The sequence below is a fragment of the Physeter macrocephalus genome, chromosome 13 (genome assembly GCF_002837175.3).
Source record: "Physeter macrocephalus isolate SW-GA chromosome 13, ASM283717v5, whole genome shotgun sequence".
Classification (NCBI taxonomy): domain Eukaryota; kingdom Metazoa; phylum Chordata; class Mammalia; order Artiodactyla; family Physeteridae; genus Physeter; species Physeter macrocephalus.
Window position 1 is genome coordinate 11,381,144 of NC_041226.1, and position 19,134 is coordinate 11,400,277.

The following is a 19,134-nucleotide window of genomic DNA, read 5'->3' on the forward strand; positions in this document are numbered from 1 at the left end:
TTTAGCTCTTTTTGAGCAAGCAAGACAGCCCTGTCCATTAACAAACACTTAAGTGGAGTATCAGATTTCCAGGAACTAACAATATGATTATCTACCCAGAGACTTGGAAGGAACTAAATTCACAATGTCTGATGATTGGCATGTTTGCTGTCTTTGACATGGGATACTGAGCACATGGCATGGTGGAACACTAGGGGAAAAGGGCTCCTTTTCTCCACCAGCAACTGCTAACCTGCTTAGCAGCAAGCAGGGTGCCCTGAGCTGGCTTGTGAAAGAGAACCTGCTTCTCAAAGGCGATGCACGGATATGGGGGCATGAGATTCACAGGAAGTCAGAGCTTTTTTCTGAAGCCTTGGCAGTGACAGTTACGTGAGTCATTGAACTGGCCACCATTATTCTTATTGATCGCCAAACCAGGTCTATTCAGCCTTCTAATAAAAACCAGATAAAGCGGGAGACCAAATCAGAATAAAAAGGAAGAGGGAGCTGAAATGGTTGAGAATATGCATTATTATCCTCATCAATGAGCTGACAGATACATATTAGCAGAGTAGAGTGAATGGTATATTTCTTTTTCCCATTGTCTTACATCAGAAAAAGTTCAAAATGGTATATATCACAGACTACAGCATTGATATTGGTGGAACAAAGGCCAATAGTAAAAAATGACAGTGGGCTTTAGACCCCAAATCTCTTTATTCTCACTTCCATATTCTTAATTTTTCTTGGCATATCTTTAAAATAAGATTACACGGTCCCACTAACACTTTTTTTTTTTAATTAAGACTTTATTTTTTAGAGCTGTTTCATGTTCACAGCAAAATTGAGGGGAAGGTCTAGAGATTTCCCATATACCCCCTGCCCCTACACATGCACAGCCTCCCCTATTTATCAACATTCTCCACCAGAGTGGTACATTTGTTATAAGTGATGAACCTACACTGACACATCATAATCATCCAAAGTCCACAGTTTACATTATGACTCACTCTTGCTGTTATATATTCTGTGGCTTTAGACAAATGTATAATGACATGTATCCATCATTATAGTATCATACAGAGTATTTTCACTGCCCTAAAAATTCTCTGTGCTCTGCCTATTCAGCCCTCTCCATCCCCCATCCCCTGGCAACCAAAGAACTTTTTATTATCTCCATAGTTTTGCCTTTTCCAGAATATTATATAGTTGGAATCATACAGTATGTAACCTTTTGATTGTCTTCTTTCACTTCTTTCACTTAATAATATACAATTAAGGCTTGATAGCTCATTTCTTTTTAGTGCTTGATAGCTCATTTCTTTTTAGTGCTGAAAAATATTCCATTGTCTGGATATACCACAGTTTATCCATTCACCTACTGAAGGACATCTTGGATGCTTTTAAGTTTTAATAATTATGAATAAAGCTTCTATAAACAGGTTTTTGTTAGACGTTAAGTTTTCAACTCCTTAGGTAAAAGGAGAACCAATATTGGATCACACGGTAAAGTATGTTTCATTTTCTAAGAAACTGCCAGACTGCCTTCTAATGTGGCTGTACCATTTTGCATTCCCACCAGCAATAAATGAGAGTTCCTGTTGCTCCACATCCTTGTCAGCTTTTGGTCTTAACAGTGTTCTGGATTTTGGCCATTCTAATAGGTGGATAGTGTTATTTCATTTTTGTTAAATTCAAATTTCCCTGATGACACATGGTGTGGAGCACTTTTTATACCCCTATTTATCAACTACAGATAACAGGTGTCTGCTAAGGTCCTTGACTCATTTTTTAATTGTTTGTTGCTGTTGTTGTTTTTGTTATTGTTGTTGAGTTTTAAGAGTTCTTTGTATATTTTGGATAAGATCCTTTACCAGATGTGTCTTTTGCAAGTATTTGCTCTCAGTTTGGGCTTGTCTTCCCATTCTCTTGACACTGTCGTTCGCAAAACAGAAATTTTTAATTTTAATGAAATCTAGCTTATCAATTATTTCTTCATGGATTGTGTCTTAGTGTTGTATCTAAAAAGTCACTGCCATATTCAGGGTTATTTAGGTTTTCTCCTATGTTATCTTCTAGGAGTTTATAGTTTTGGGTTTTACATTTAGGGCTCTCATATATTTGGAGTTAATTTTGGGAATGGGTGTAATGTCTATGTCTAGATTCACTGTTTTGCAAGTGGATGTCCAGTTTTTCCAGCACCATTTATTGAAAAGACTATCTTTGCTCCATTGTATTACTTCTGCTCCTTCATCATAGGTCTCCTGACTCCATTTATGTGGGTCTATTTCTGGGTTTTCTCTTCTGTTCCATTGATCGATTTGTCAGTTCTTTCTCCAATACCACAGTGTCTTGATTACTTAAGCATTAGAGTAAATTTGAAGTCAGGTAGCGTTAAGTACTCCAACTTTGTTCTTCTTCTTCAATATCATGTTGGCTACTCTGAGTCTTTTGCCTCTCTACATATCTTTAGAACCAGTTTGTCGATGTCCACCAAATAACTTGCTGGGATTTTGGCTGGGGTTACATTGAATCTATAGATCAAATTGAGAAGAACTGATGTCATAACAGTATTGAATCTTCCTATCCATAGTCATGGAGTTATCACTGCACTTATTTAGTTCTTCTTTGATTTTATTCATCCACTAACACTTTTTGGTTGCAAAAACCCAAAGCTGTAAGTAAATATGATGAGAAACAATATGTTTATATAATCTTGAAGTATCTCTCCACAGCATACTTTTTAATTTCAAAGGGCAAAATAGTCCCTTTAAAGTGGCAGACACTATTTTAAGTGATCAATAGCATCGCCGGTAGTAAGACATATCAACATTGTGATGCACTGAGAAGGACGCAGTATCACTATTGTGATAGTCTTACTAAAATGCATAATCTGAATTTGATACGAGGAAAACACAGACAACCAAAATTGAGGGACTTTTTACAAAATAACTGACTAGTATTCTTCAAAAGTCAGGAAAGATAAAGACTGAGTAATTGTCCCGGATTGGAGGAGACTAAGAAATCAGGACATCTAAATGTAATGTGTGATCCTGGACTGGATCCTAGGTCAGAAAAAGGATACTAGTGGCGCAATTGGAAAAATTTTAGTAAGGTCTGTAGATTAGTTAAGAGTATGCTATGTTACTTCCCTGGTTCCAATCATTATACTAAGATTACGTAAGATGTTAACATTTGAGGAAGCCAGGTGAAGGGTATATTGAAATTCTTTGTACTGTTTTACTTTTAAGTCTAGAACTCTTTCAAACGAAAAGTTAAATTTTTTAATTAAAAAATATCTGAAAATCTAGATACTGGATATCAGTGAAATCTGTGAGCATTGATGCATTTCTGAGAAAAATAAAATGGAGATTTCAAAGTTGCTTGCATTTACATAAGATCAGTGGATAACTTGAGCACCTTGGCATTTTAATTAAAGAGAGAATGAGATCCACAGAGGCAGAAAGACAGACAGTGAAAGACATCCCACGTTGGTATGTCTGCATTGACAAAGCATTTCAAAGAGAACCAGGGCTTCCACTTGGAGTCACACCAAAGAGGTGATGACTGTCCTTGTCACAGCCATGTCTGTGCTAGAGAATCAAAGGCAGGCTTTTCTCTGATTGGTTGGGTCAGGCTGCTAATGAGGCAAAGGTCATGGATTGGATCTGCTCTCAGGGCCTGTGAGTGTCACTCTGTCTCTTGACACTTCTCTGATCACAGGGAGCCAGGTGTGACAGCTCGACTGCACCAGCACGAGGCTGGCTCTACTGTGGGGAAATAATGAAAACACACACCCTCCCTAAGGTCACCTTTAAACATAATGGACATACTTGAATAGAATCCCTGTTATCTAAATATGCTTCTAATAATATCTGCACCAGGAAAGGGGTCCCTTATTAGATTCTCTTTCCCATATTAAACCTATAATTAGGAGACCTGCAAAGGTGAAGCTGATTGGCCTCTGACGCAATCTGCAGACACACAAATTCTTGTTACCTCTTTAGCAGAAGCATGTGCTGGCTTTAAAGGCATGTACTCTGATTTAATATCACTTAGGCAGCCACCAAAGAACATAAAGAATGAGGCTGCTCACCTCGCTCCTGGCAGTTAGACATCTTTCGGTTTTCATGTTCCAAAAATTATTGAGAAGGGGCTTCTAACAGCATGATTTTTCCTGAGTCTCCTGTGTTTATCAGGAGAGCTTTCCTGATGTATTTAGGATTCCAAACTGGAAGGTAAGCATGAAGGTGGAAAATTCTCAGTTCCAAGTATAAGTATGTTTTAGAGATAAAAGCAGCTAAGGAATTAGAATAGATTTAAACATATGATTAAATTTTGAAATCATAAACACAGCAATTTGAAAGTAAATTTACTAGTGTGGTAAAGTTTAAAAAAAAGTTTAAAAAAATCAAAGTCAGTGGGCTTCAGTCTCTTCCACCTACAGTTAGAAGAATTTAAACTGTACTATGTGAAAAGTTATCCCCGTGAGATTCTTTAAATGTGAGAGTTTGTAAACATAAAATGGCCTGGTAACAAGGAAGCGCATTTGAATGGCAGTGCTTCCCCACTCCAGCCCTTTCTCCACTGAGCTATGGATCTTCAGGTCTTCCCAGCACTTACTGGACAAGGTGAGGTTTGGAAATAAGCAAACAAACCAAAAAAAAAAAAAAATTCTTTTAAATTCCTTTTGCTTCTCCTAGTATCAGTGTACTCAGTAGATGGCAGGAAAATGAGCTGTTTCACTAGGTTGAGACTTGTCCACAGTGCCTCGTGATAACAGAAATAAAATAAAAACTAGAAACACATTCTCCATCTAAAATTTGTGAAACCACAGTCCACCTGCACTGGGTAGAGCTGAGGACAGCTACAGAAATCCATGTTAGAAAAACCAACAACTGTGGAACGCAAGGAGTAAAATCCCTCAAGACTCTAGAACCACTGGGTTGTACATATTCTTAAAGCCAGGCTTATAAGACAAAGATGCCAGCCCATACTATGCTAAAATGGTCGTGTCATCTTTAGATGAAGCAATTCCCATTTGGCCACTCCATCGTGATCTATGTTTTCCCACGGGCAGACCTGAATAGACATCCTTGTGTTCCTTTTTATAGACTTTTACTGTCCAAAGAATAATTTTACATTTCTATTGCCTGGTTCCTTTACCAGTATACCAAACATAAGGAACAAATAGTTCGAATTATAGTCCTCTCTGGAAATATTTATACAAGTTTATCTCACTACACATATACATTTTGCAAGGAAAGGTGGGAGAAAAAAATTACCTACAAAAAAATTACCTACAAATTTCGTGGTCCACGAAATAAGATACAACACTACTGCCTCTGAGAAAAGCACAGAATATGTTAAAGAAAAAAATTTTCATGACACTGTTAAAAAAACGGTGAGGTAGATTTTACTTACAACCTTTGCAATAAGGTGTAAGGATCACTGCAGTGGGATTCTGCAGTAGGAGAGAGTGATCTGGCTCAAGTCAGAATAGAACAAGGAAAAGTAGGGATTTTACAGCCAAGGAGTGGGGTGTAGGTGAAGGTCAGTAAATGGAGAATTACTAAGAGGGTAGGATGACTATTGCTAAACTGACCTAACAGGATTCTTGCTAAAGGAAGTCCAGGGTGATCAGATATTACCTGGCGGAAGGGGGTGGGGAGTGAGGAACCCAATCAGATATAAAGGATGATCGGATAGTGAGGATGGGGGATTCTGGCTAAACCAACTTAGCAGGATTCTTGCTAAAACTGGGCGATGCAAAGGCAAACAAAGAAGCCCCGAAGTTGAGGCCTGGCTGGGAAGAAGATTCAGAGGAGCCTGACTAAAGTTTGGTCAGGGAGAGACACTTTGTCGACAATGGGAAGTTACCTCCTAGTGAGGACCTGGGCTCCTGGCACTGCAGGCTGAGCCATGAGGACACGTGAGGAGGCACAAATACCGTATGAAAGACAGAAAAGCAGTGAGGAGCCTCATTCAGGGACTGCACGAACCCCTCCGAATAACTCACTTGACCTCTTTTTTGTACATGCTTCTACTGGGAAATCATGAAGAATTTCTTTTCACAGTTTTTTCAGCACATTTGCACACATTATGTCATTTAAAGTAAAGAGTATGGTTACCATTCTACAAGTGAGAAAGTTGACACTCAGAAGCTGAGGTGGAGACACGGCCCGACCTGCAGAACCGTCCCTCCACCACGCCTCTCCCGGAGGAGAGTCTGTTTCCGGTCGGCATCCTCCTAACCACAGGCACACACACCATCTGCTCAGTATTTTCGCCTTCTGTGTGTGCAGGCACCTTCGATCACCTCTCTTTTTCTCTCAAAATCCACAAAACGGACATTTGCCCATAGGGCCCCTATCAATCTTACCAAAATATCACCTCAAACTGAATGCAAAGCATCCACTGCTTCCTAAATGATCATCTTAATAATTATAATGGCCCTGTTGGAGATAGAAGTGATTTTACAACTTTACTTTTAACCATGGGGACCAACCAGCTAAGAGCTCACATACAGACACAAGTACATATATTACATTCAAGCTCTGAGAAAACTCGAGAAGCATCAGGGATCCCTGATCAATTTTCAGCCTGAGTGTAACAACTCCATAATGTTCAAAACTCAGGGAACCACTACAGTCCACCCGAGGTTGGTTACATCTGTGAATGCAGAAGCTGTGGATACAGAGGGATGGCTATACTTCAAAATGAAAACACCTGAACAAACAGCAGCTGAGAAAGAAAATTTAACTCAACTCCCCTTGTTTTAACAGAGCTTTCTGAGAATTCAGCCTCCAGGGGGAGGGAGACAGAAGACTTACCCTCAGCACCTCGAGAATGTGAGAATTCTGCTGCCACAAATCCCCCTCCAGGGAGCTTCCAACCAGGAAGGAGAATGACCACTGGCACCAGCACCTGGATGAGAAATGTGAAAATGTGTAACAAACCTCATCAGAACCTCCCACACTTTAACCACCAACACCCCCTTATTATGCTGATAGTCTATAAACCTTTACCCCTGGCTGTTCAGAGAGCTTCTCCTTAGAGAATGCTGCTGCATGCATGTGTAATAACATTCTCTCCTGTTAATCTGAAGAAAATTCCAGATTGTCAGTTAATTTGCAGGCCCTGACCACTACCACTCAGACTTCAGTTAGTTGAGGAAAAGTTCTCCTGTCAGACCTCCAGCATCACCAAGCCACAGACCTGACCCTGCTTCCCCTCACCTCCAAGATTCCTGTCATGAGAGAAAAATAAACCCCAGTTTGTTTACGCCACTATTGGTTGGGTTTTCTGCACCTTAAAGCAGAAAGGAGAGCTAGTAATTCACACTGTTCATTCTTTTGAGTTAAGACACAAGATAACTGCCTACCCCCTGCTCCCCAATATGATGGGAAAAGTCATAGCTCTGACTTGGGCCCCCGAAGACGCGCAAAAGAAAGTACAGCAACATCTGATCAGATCTATGTTCCAACTCCTACTCATCCCTAATGCAGATCAGCTTCTCATCCTTTTTCTTGAAACTACCCATGGCAACTCTGGATTAATCTGGTAAAAGGAACAAGAGATTTTTAAAACACTGCCATGGCTTTCAAAAACTCCTCTACCTATTGTTCGGAAAATGTTCAGATTCAGGGAAAAAAAAAACTATGTGTTTTCATAATTAAATGACACTCTTTTCCCCAGAGTCCTCAGTTGGCTGGGGGATGTTTGAAGCGGTGATGGTAAAGGGTGGATGGAGAAATTAGAGGGAGTCCTTGGGCTGAATGTGTCCACGGGAGAGGAGGCGGCAGAGGTGGGAGCCAGCTGAGGCCTAGGAAAGCGCGCTGAAAGAAGCGGGATGAAAGGATGGGGACAGTGAGCACCACACCCAGACCTGTATCCCAGTGGGAAGGGTTCGTGAACTCTGAGAAATTAAACAGGAACTTGAACTACAAAGCCAAAAACTTTAAATTAACCTGGAAGTTGGCAAGACTCTAACAGAATATTTCCACATTTTAAAAGCTCTGTGAAAACTATTTAAATCTCAGTATCTTCATCCACAAAATAGAAGGATGGGAATAGTGGGTCCTAAGATTCTCTCGGCTCTGAGATCTTCTAATTCTATAATTTGTCTTCACAAGAGGATTCTGGCCATAGCTTTTTAAGTTAAATCCACACCTCTTTCTTCAGCCTGAAAAAGAAAGCCCATGAGTTGGAAAAAGAAATTCTCATGTTATCCCCCAATGGAAGAGCTAGCGCATTCACTTCTAGCCCCAAAATTGAGCCTCGTAAATCAGAAGGTTCCGTAATTCATTCTGTAAAATTTTTAAACACCCACCATGTGTCAGAGACAGGGGTTGCAAGCAGGATTCAAACAGAGATAAGACACAGCATCTGCTTTCAAGTTACTCAGTTTAGCTGAGTAATCTATTCCAAATATTATTGAATAAATGAATAATTATTATGACTCTGTAATAATTATTCTAAGGAGAAGATTCTTCCTTCTTCTTAGTACCCTCTGAGGCTGGTAACATGAAAGAGAATATTCTTGTTTCTCTGGCTGGGTGTTTGTGTCCTGGCACCCAAGAGCCCATAACGAGGGTGTGGACCGATGTTTAATGAACATCAGAGCAGGGCACCCCTACCCAATCCAAATGCTTTCTTGCACAAACATGACTAAACGATTATGAAGTGTTAAGTATTTCTTTGTTGAAGGGTTCATATAATCTTTCTAAAAGCTGACAGAGTAGGGGAGTGAGGATAATGGATGGAATCAATTACTATGCCAATGGGCACTTCACTCTCTGGAACCTCAAAAGGAAGAGGCTCTTCTTTCAAAGGCGCCCCACTGGATGATTCGTTTTCTCCTCTCACTCCACTTCTTCTTGCTGTCTTTCCCCTTTAAGTTTCATCCCCAGCTATGACCTAATGTCACCGTCCACCCTTATCCCAGGATATCCCATACCCTCTAACAAATAATTAAGTCCCAGTACTCTGGTCAACTTCTGTTTCATGAAAATTTCACAACCTCAGGCACCCAGTGGATAGCAAAACTTTCTCCCAAACACAATTTCTGCTGGTGTATAAAGTGAAGAGAGGGTTTTCTAGCTCCACTTAGGAAATGATGAGCTCATGACCTTTGGATTTAGGTTGATGGTGAAGGGAGAGAAATAGCTTTCTCTCTGGGCTGTAGTGACTTTTATCCTAAATTATCCAAATACAACAGCAACAGCTACCGCCTGACAAGAAATATAAGTGGGTTAACTTCCTTCCGCTGGCTGTGTGTCCTTGTCCTAGTAGTATTACTTTAAGAGTTAGTGTTTACATTCATCCGCCACACTGAGAATAAGGAGATATGCAAGCAGATACTGATAAACAGCCAGGAAAAGGAGTGACTCCATTTGACTTCACAGACAATATGACCTATTTCACTTGACATTTGAAGGAAGTTCACCAGGAACAGAGGTGGTAAAAGGGTGCAAAATTTGGGGTCATATTTCAGGGAAGGGGAAAATATGAGCGAGGCACAGAGGCATGAATCTGCCTGGTGTGTTAAAGACATTAATAAAAGTTAGCCATTCTAAAAGTATTTTGGGAATCTTAGACCTCTAGCTTCCTCTCCAGTTGCTGTTCTATGAAAAGACTTCTGAAGGCCCACAGAACTCTTGAGAAATAACAATGGGAGACTCTGAGACGGTCCCCAGCTAACTTTATAAACATCCTCCCAGTGTTAAATTAAGCTTTCTAGAGGATAACAGAGGCAGAGTCAGAAAGGGAAGAACAAAGCCATTTGCAACAGTATTTGTACATTCTATGTCCCAAATAAAAAACAAACCCCAATTCTATCTGTCATTCCATGGCTTCGTAAAGTGAGTAATTCAATCTGATCCTTATTTTCCCCAAACCACATTTAAGCCAAAAAAAAAAAATCACGGGGCTACTCCATAGGAAGCATGAGATCCTGCAAGGATAAAGTAATTACTAAGATCAAGGAGCTTACAGTACAGCAGGATAGCAGGATGGGAGAGATCACTGAACTAGAAGAAAGACTGATAAGTGCCATAAGAAAGGTATAATCTAAGAAATGAGAGATGATGTCTAAATAGAGGCATCAGTGAAGGCTTCCTGACGGAAACAGTAAGCAAGGTCATGAAGGCTGGGTAGGAGTCTGGCAGGAAAAAATGTAGAAAGAAGGCAGTTCAAGCAGAAGGAGTAGCATTGAGGTGGGAAAACCATAGACATGTATAGAGTATCCAATAAAACTTTTGGAGATGATGGAAACGTTCCATGTCTACACTGTCCAGTATAGTAGCTGCAAGCTACATGGAGCTACTGAGCACTTTAAATTAGCTAGTGCAACTGAAGAACTGAACTTTTTATTTTATATAATTTTAATTAATTTAAATTTAACTAGCCACTGTGGAAATAAACAAAGACCAACCAAATGAAAACAGGCTAAGGCTCTTTACTCAGAGTTTGCTCTAACAAGGGAGTCAGCCACTGTCAATTTGCACTCAGCATTTTGCAGAAACTCAAAGGCAGGTGGAGGAGCAGAAAAGCTTTATAGTGGAAAAAAATGGAAGGCTTCAGGTGTGCCCTGATTGGAGGCCGTTGGCATGAGGAAGGTGTAACTATTTAGCAGTGGCGCAACCTATGAGGTGGGTTAGAGGTACATCGTTGGCTTTCCCTGATTGGTCCTAAGTTGGAAATAAGGACAAAAATTAGAGAAACTGTCAGTTATGAGTCAAATCCTGGCCTTGGGGGACTGTTGTTGCAGGGGTTATTGTTTCGCTTCCTAGAGTGTTGCTAGGGATAGCGTTCTGACTTCCTATAAGTGTGACATATAGATAGCAGGCTGGTTACTGTAGATCATGGGTTGGTGTTCTGGGCTATCTGCTACAGACTATGCATCAGAGTTCTATTTTCATATGAGGTCTCTCATCTGTATATTGATTTGTTCTCTCACCACTAATGGCTAGTGGCTACAGCATTGGACAGTGCAGTCCTGTAGCAACAAGAAATCCACTTCGGTGGAATACAGGATGTGTTTCCAGAAACAGTAGGAAATAAGGCTGAGAAGAGAGATAAGACCAGAATGTGGAAACCAGGGTGCCAGTCTAAAGAATTTGTATTTGTTTGGATATAGAGATAAAGTACCATGGAAAAATTGAGGGCAGGAAGCTTTACGATCACAGCTTTGCTTTATAAGGATTAATCTAATTTTAATATGTAAAAAGGAACTGAGAAAGAAGTTACTGGAAACAGGTCAACATATTACAATAGTCCAAACAATAGGAGGTGAGCCTGCAGGATGCTGGGAACATGGATGGAAGGAAGTGAGCAGGGGCAAAGATAATTTGGATGTACTACATGGAGTTCTTGAAATCTGATTGGATATGAGGAATTAAAACAGGCCTGCCAATGACTTTTGAGCCCACAGTTGGTGGAAGATTATAGATCTTTTAAGGACTAAGAAAGTTAGGAAATAGCAAGGCTGGAGACTAGGGCAAAGAGGGGGAAAATGATGAGTTTGGGTTTCAGACTATCAGCCTCAACATATTGAAAACAAAAAGTAGGGAAAACAAATCGGAAGAAACCAAAAGAAAATATGCCTTCAAACAAGAGAAAGAACAAAAAAAAATTAATAAATAGGTATGCCAATCAGAAATTACATTATTTTATTCAATAAACAATTATGTATTCTATGTCAATCCACAGGTTATGCTTGAGACACAGTTTTCAGATGGTCTCAGTTTAAAAAGTTCTGTTCAACATTAACAGTAATATCAGGAGTCTTTTGTTTTTAGAAAAAAGACCTGATTTGGTTCTCTGTTCTGCCTGAGCTTTATTAGTTAATTAAAATAAACAAATATAAGCAAGCATTCTTAGTAACATGCTCTGTTATTAATTAAAACAATTTTTATAAGAAGAGGACCCCCACTCTTTTCAAGAGATTGTAATCAAGGAAATATTGGCTTCACAGGTGAGACTGAGTGCTCATCAAGGCTTTGGGGTCAACTAGCATCTCTTCTTCCGGGTTAATCAGTCTGACTTGGTTCACAGAAACTTTCTTCTCTCATCTCATTGTATTATTTTTCCTTGGTGCTTTTGTGTGAAAGTACATTCAAATTCAAATGCACCAGCTCCCTGAATAGGTGACACCTAAGCAAGCAGGACCCTTCCTACTACCCACTCCCCCATAGCTGTCATCCTTCCAACATCTCACATGGAAACTGATCAGTGAGGGGTCAGCTAGTTTAAAGACAAGTGACAAGATTGACAAAGATGCCTCCTCCCAAGTGGCCACCACTGTGTGAGACCTCAGAAGCCAGAGACTCTTGTTTGGTTCAATGCCACCTATGAGGTCCCTCATACAAAGGGGACCCTCAAACCACTTTTGCTGAATGAATCACTGAAACAAAAAAGGGAAAAGAAGGCTGGAAAACAAGGTGAAAAACCTGACATATGCTATGTCCTTGAGGATCATTACATCACTCACTCATCATTCATTACTCATCATTTAAGCATCTGCCGAGTGCAAACTACAGGTCAGATAGTACACTAGCTGGGTGCCTGAAAAACAGAGATAAATACTATACAGGCCCTGTTGTCCAAAAATACATTAAATTAAAATCTTTCTTACTATGTTTTCATGTAAAGTTGACAACATATCATGCTTAATTCCTATGCTGTTTAATGCACAGCACTGCACTTACACTCAAAAATCTTTATTGGAAAAAAACAGTGTTGAAGGATATCACTGTCATTTCCCAGGAATGTCAGGCCCATTCTGTTTGTCAGCTCTCTCACTTCAGTGGTTTTCAACAAGAAGATTTGATTGAAAAGGTAAAAACACAACTCAGCTCTTTTATACCCAGAAAGTAAAAGGCACCAGTTTAAAGAACATGTCTTCTAGTCTCATATCAAAATCCAAACAAGCTAAAAATCAAACATAAGTCCTTTATCTCAATAGTTCTCCCCTAAAAGTAAATCTTTAGAGACCAGATTATGTAAGTTCACCAACATGAAACTTTCCAGTGTAATTTCTTCTAATTTCATCTTACCTTAAACCAAGATCTTCAAAATAAAAACAAAACAAAAAACTGGATGTTTAATCAATTGGTATCAAAAATACATACTTTAAGGAAAGTAATAAAGATACATGGATGAAAATAAATGCAAAATAATAAAATTGGGGTCATTTATCTTCAGTTGCCTTTTCTTTCCACATTCTGAATATTTCAGAGATAGCAAAGCATTCATAAACAGGATTTGGTTTGAATCCGTCACTACACATTTTTAGAGCAATTTCAGTTATCACTCTTGTAATATATGCTAATCTGGAGTTGAATATGGCATCAGGTGTTATAAATTCTTGTTCCCAGCCTGAAGGAAAGTATTAATGAACTGCAGTTCTGATTCCCAAAGCCAAAGTAAACTATCTCACTGCTGTAGCGATCTAGAAACCAGTAGTTCTATTTGAGCATTTTCAAAATTCCAAAGGAGTCTCTAAAAATGGGTATCATTATGAAGGCAGTGGCCCAGTGCCATCCTCAGTGGTAAACTTCTGTCCCTGGGATTTTCGCCAACCTGGCAAAAAGATCAATACAACATTCAGATAGATTTATTTCCAATAGACAAATAACTCACGTATGGGAAAGTCACTTAATGCTATCCTGAGCTCTCTGACTCCTCGTCACTCTGCTCCCTCAGATTGCATTTCTTGGAAGCAGAACGGGCCTTAAGGGAAGTCTCCGAAGCCCTTGGATGCTCCTTCTGCGCCCTGCTCTACCCTTCACAGTGCTCTGCTTCCACTCCCTTGCAATCCCATCACATGAATAAATGCTTATCTAAGCCTCCTAAGGAATGAGGTCAGCACTTTCAGGAAGTGGCATGCCTGATGAGGCCAAGAGACGTGGACGTTGGGTTCCTTCTCATTTCAAAGAGACTATCTTTCTGAAGGTTTCTGGCAAGTGAAACAACCCAAATCAGGCTAATGTAGTCAGAAAGGAGATTTAATCAAAACACACCACATAGCTCACAGAATCAGGAAGATCATAAAACCAGCCTGGAGGATATACACATGGAAAAGATGCCCTCTTGCATAGGAATGAACCATCATGAAAACAGCAACAAAGGGATTGGAGAAACAGCCCACCACTCCCACCCCCTTAGACTAAGACTGGCCAGCTAATGTGGACCCTGATTCCTTTTGGCTGCATTCACTGTGACCCCAAGCCAGGGTGGCTCTGATATCCATACCAATCCCAGAAGAGAAGTACAGCAACAGTACAGATGTCCAAGATAAGGCCCATGAGGGTTGTTCGAGGGATCTAAAATGGAAACTGACATACTGACCAGGCTCAGAATTGAAGTTGTTTAAGGCACAAGGAAGTCTGAAGCAAAATTAACAAAGGCTGATAATTCATAAACTTAAAGCAAGGGAACCCAGCTCTGCCCTTATTCTTGATTCAGCAGGGGTTCAGGGGTGTAAGTTTTATGCAGTAAAAAGAGCAAATACTGAGAGCATGTCTGATTGGCAAGCGTTCTGTTGAGGTGGGATTTTGGGAATTGGGGAGATTTTCTAACTGGTCTTCAGGTACATGTAACAGTCCCTGGTTGGCTGCAAGGGGGCAAAGTTTCAATTTAGAGGACACTTACATAGAGAAAGGATTGTTCAATGTCAGAAGCAGAGAGTTTTCTGTTCTGACCATTTTGTGGAACAAGAGGGGGTAGAGGAAGTCGAGGGGTGCTTTTTACAGCAATGGCCCTTGTGGCAAGCTGAATCCCAGGACAGGCATTTTCTCAAAGTCTAGGAGAAAAACTGGGTCAAGAACCAAGGGAGGCCCCGTGTGGCACAGATACAAACTAGAGAAAGCAGGTGCAGGGTGGAAATGACAATTGTTTTCCAGCAGCCTTCTGCCATCTCAGCTGAGTTTTACTAGTCCAGCCGCAGAAAGAGCAGCTATCCACAGGGGAGTCTGGGTTTTCAGATATCCTGAATGCAATATTTCCATCACTGGGATTATGGGCTTCTGGTCATCAGAACTGCAGATTGCCTTTGCATTGTGTTTTCCTCTATAGAATCAGACTTTAAGAACTCCTTGACACGAAAATAAGGATGCTACACAAAACATGTACTATGGACTAAATGTGTGTGTCCCTGCCCAAATTCATATGTTGGAAGCCTAACGCCCAATGGGATGGTATTAAAAGGTGGGGCTTTGGGAGGTAATTAGGATTAAACGAGGTCATGTGGGTGAAACCCTCATGAATGGGATTAACGCTCTTAAAAGAGTCATGAGAGAGATTGCTTCCTCTCTCTGTTTTCTGTGACATGAGGACACAGCTAGAAGTCTGCAACCTAGAAGAGGGCTCTGACCAGACCTCGACCATGCTGGCACCTTTATCTTGGACTTCCAGGCTCCAGAACTGTGAGCAATAGCTTTCTATTATTTAAAAACTACCCAGTCTATGGTACTTCTGTTACAGCAGCCATAACAATATCATGAATATAACAACATGTTTAGACTAACACATCAGTAAGGCTACCATTAAAAGGATTAAAGACATTGGGCAGCCCCTGAACCTGATCCAACAATGCAAAATTATAGGATTCTTCTCCAAATTGGCCCTACAGCACTACGTCTTTCAAGTTAATAGTTTACCCTCTATCATTTCTTCCTATACCTATACTGCTGTATGTGTGTATATGTGTATTGTGTGTTTGGGTGCACACTGGAATTGAGGATCAAGGTTGGAATGAATAAAAAGAAAAGAAAAAAAGAACTAAGAGCTTTAGAAAATAGCTGGAAAAAAGTCTACGTTTTCTACATAGCCTGATGTAAATTTTATGTAAATACACATACTTGGCTCCTATTTAGTTTTCAGTAAAAACCAAGTGATGACCATCACCTTGAACATCCCATTAGCTTTCTACCATAGTCCTTACGAAATTACCCGGTCAACGTTCTCATGCAAAACTTATCTTAAATGCTTAGTACCAATCTCTTTAATTGCCTCCTACAAATGCAAAGAAGAGAAAAATAAAAGTTGTTCAATCTGTCCACCTGCTTAAATTAAAATTTGAACTCTGGAGGAAAGAAGTAACTAAATAAAATACTTATCATACTGAAAGCTTTAACTATTAAATATCACTGTGTATGAAAGGCCCACATCTTTGAGAGAAAGGACCAAAAAACCCCATATGAATTCATCAGGATTTAATACATAGTTTGAATGGCATTTGTATATTTTCTCTGATATTTTCTGAAAATGTAGAAGGGAATGTTAATTTTTCCAAATACATTTTCTTTTGCTGGTAAGCAAAAGTTAGTTTAAACAAAGCAGCTCTTCATCTTCTTTATTAAATTCAATCTGTACACAAATTGTCCTTCTCATTTGGAGTTTTGGTGTTCCAGTTATTGCCGCTTTTATCTTGTTTTGCAGTTCCATAATGTGATGGTTGCCCTGGTAATAAAAAACTCGGTTCAAACCTTTCCATATGATAACCATCTCTATTCTACATTATGTATTGGATTTCATTCAGGTGTATTCTCCTTTCTATTTTTCCCCTTTGTGAAACTGAAAGTTACCCCTTCCTTTGTCATCCGGATTTCCATTTTCTAAATACTCCTTTAACTGCCAGTTTGTCTTACGTATTCTATTCAAATGGAAAATTGAGTCCATGATTTTGTATGCAATTGAAAACTACACGCTTGCATTTGCTTTTTAACCATTACTGTGACCGGCCACCATACTCCACCTGCACAGACAACCACTCACACCTACTGTGTCTGGGAGCTGCCCTGGTGTAGGGATTCCAGAAGGACTATGGTCTGGGGTGCAGGGCACTCCGGAACCATGGGGTTGGGGAGCACCTGGTGAGGAGACTCCATGGAGTCCTTAGGCAGCTCTATTCTTTAGGCAGGCAAAGAGTTTCTGGAAGCAGGTAGCCTCTGCTTTTAGCTTCTGTGTGGCTGGAAGTAAGGCTGCTGCACCAGCTGGTCCAATCTCTCCCTTTTCCATAGGTGATTGTGGAAGGAGGCTGTACCTTAAGTGTAAAGTGTAAAGTCTCATAAACGTAAAGAGACACCAGGTGCTGATCTGTAGCCCAGGGTTGAGTATTTAGAGTGGATATTGTCCAGAATCAGCTGTATAAATGACTCATATTATCAGCATACTAGAATGTTGGAGTTATAGAATTTTAATGAAGGAATTTGGGGTAATTTTGCCTAGGAGTTCTTTCTTAATCTAGGAGATCCCTACATTTCCACAGATAAACTGAAGTGGGTTCATGGACCCCCTCAAATTGTATGTAAAATTTAGGGTGCAAGTGTGTGTGTGTTTCTCTAAAAAGAAAATCTAGGGCTTTTTTTTCACATTCTTGTTGAGGCCTATTACAAGCAGAGCCTGTCACAGTTTGCATGGGACAGTCACATTTAGGCCCACGTGCTGGCACAATTACTAATAGTGCCCCATTTCACTCTTAAAAGCTTAGTTTAGGTGATAAATTATACGGTCACCCTACTTTCGACCAACCAAAGGGTAAGAACCACTGATTTGGTCCAACCCTCTACTTCCACACAAAAACTATTATGCTATTATTTTATGGAAGAGGAGGTCAAGGCATAAACATTTATGAGACAAATTTATTTGAAAAAGTAAGGTGTGGTTAATAACACAAAGATGTGAAAACCAAGCAAAATTCTTTAGGCTCCCCTAAGATAAATATTTTAATTATCAGCATCAGCATTGTTGCGAAGTTAAGATATTTTTAATCATAAGCAACAACTTGCTTGTGGCAGTATTCTGGGATTAATTCAAAAATGAGGGAAGTCCACTTTGTTAGTGCAGTTCAGAAATTTTATTCTTTCAAATGTCTTTTTATTCCTAGTCATACAGTTTGAAGAAGTAGTAAATTCTATGATCAGCAATAAACAGATTTAGTTCAAGTTAAAAAATACCTGTTGAGCTTTGACTATATGCCAGACACTGTGCTAGGTCCTTATGGGAAGATAAGGACGAATAAGACCATAGGTAAGCCTGCAAAGACCTTAGGGTCTAGGAGGGAAGAAAAAAGATGTAAATTATGAACAGAATGCAATCATTTAAAATATAATTATTTATAAAGGATTAGGTTCAACGAAATGGGAAGAAAATCCACAATAACAGTGGCTTAACAAGATTAATTTTTTTTTTAATTTCTTAAATTTTTGTCTCTTTATAAAAATATAGAATTAGGCAGTCCAGGGTTGGAGTGGTTTCCTACAGAGTCAAGGGTCCAGGCTCCTTTGACATTGTTGCTCTCTCATTTATGGCCTCCAATACCAATGTTATCAGAGACCTGGATGGCTGCTCCAGCTCCAGTCATCCCATCTATATTCAGGCCAACAGACAGAAAGGAAAAGAAGGAGAAACATACACATCCCCCCTTAAGGATTATTCTCAGAAGTTACACATCTCACCTTCTCTTATATCCTATTGGCTAGACCTAGCTCACATGGCCATACCTAGCTACGAGAAGGTTGGAAATGTAGCCTTTATTCCTGACATGCAAGTGCCCTGCTAAGACTCATGGATTCTATTACTACAGAAGGAAAAATAAAGCTACTGGAGGACAATTAGTCATCTCTGCAACATCTACAATGAAGCAGTTGGAAAGAAGATGGCAAATCTCTCTATGCTGACAAGAAAGATGTCCAATAAATATTTCCAAGTGAAAAGGCAAGTTATGGAGTCATATGTCTGTTATCACCCATTTAATGTTTTGTTTAAAAGATACACATTTATCAATGTCTGGAAAAAGTTCTGGAAGTAACACTTGCCATTGGTTTTCTCTAGGGAATAAATGGGATTGAGGAAGGAAGAGAAGAGGAAATATGTTTACTTATTCAATATAATTCTGAATTCTTTGTTAGAATGCCTTGAGAACTTGTATTCTGCCATTTTAAAAACTGATTCACTTTCCTGTACACCTGAAACTAACACAACATTGTAAATCAGCTATACTCCAATAAAAATTTTTAAAAAAACAAAAAACCAAGGGGTTAAAAATACAGGATACACGGGGCTTCCCTGGTGGCGCAGTGGTTGAGAGTCCGCCTGCCGATGCAGGGGACACGGGTTCGTGCCCCGGTCCGGGAAGATCCCACGTGATGC

General features: G+C 39.8%; 1 protein-coding gene across 17 annotated transcripts in view; it reads right to left on the reverse strand.

Annotated features, from left to right (window-relative positions):
* Window positions 1-19,134, reverse strand: part of LOC114487463 (uncharacterized) — a 512,374-nt gene that overhangs the window by 246,531 nt on the left and 246,709 nt on the right. For all 17 annotated transcript variants that reach the window (XR_003682566.2, XR_008618993.1, XR_003682565.2 and 14 more), the window contains one exon: window positions 6,813-6,906. Coding sequence is in view for 2 of the 17 variants with exons in the window: in XM_028497452.2 (XP_028353253.1) it covers window positions 6,813-6,906 (94 nt within the window). In the remaining 15 variants the exon portion in view is untranslated. The remainder of the gene's footprint in view (window positions 1-6,812; window positions 6,907-19,134) is intronic.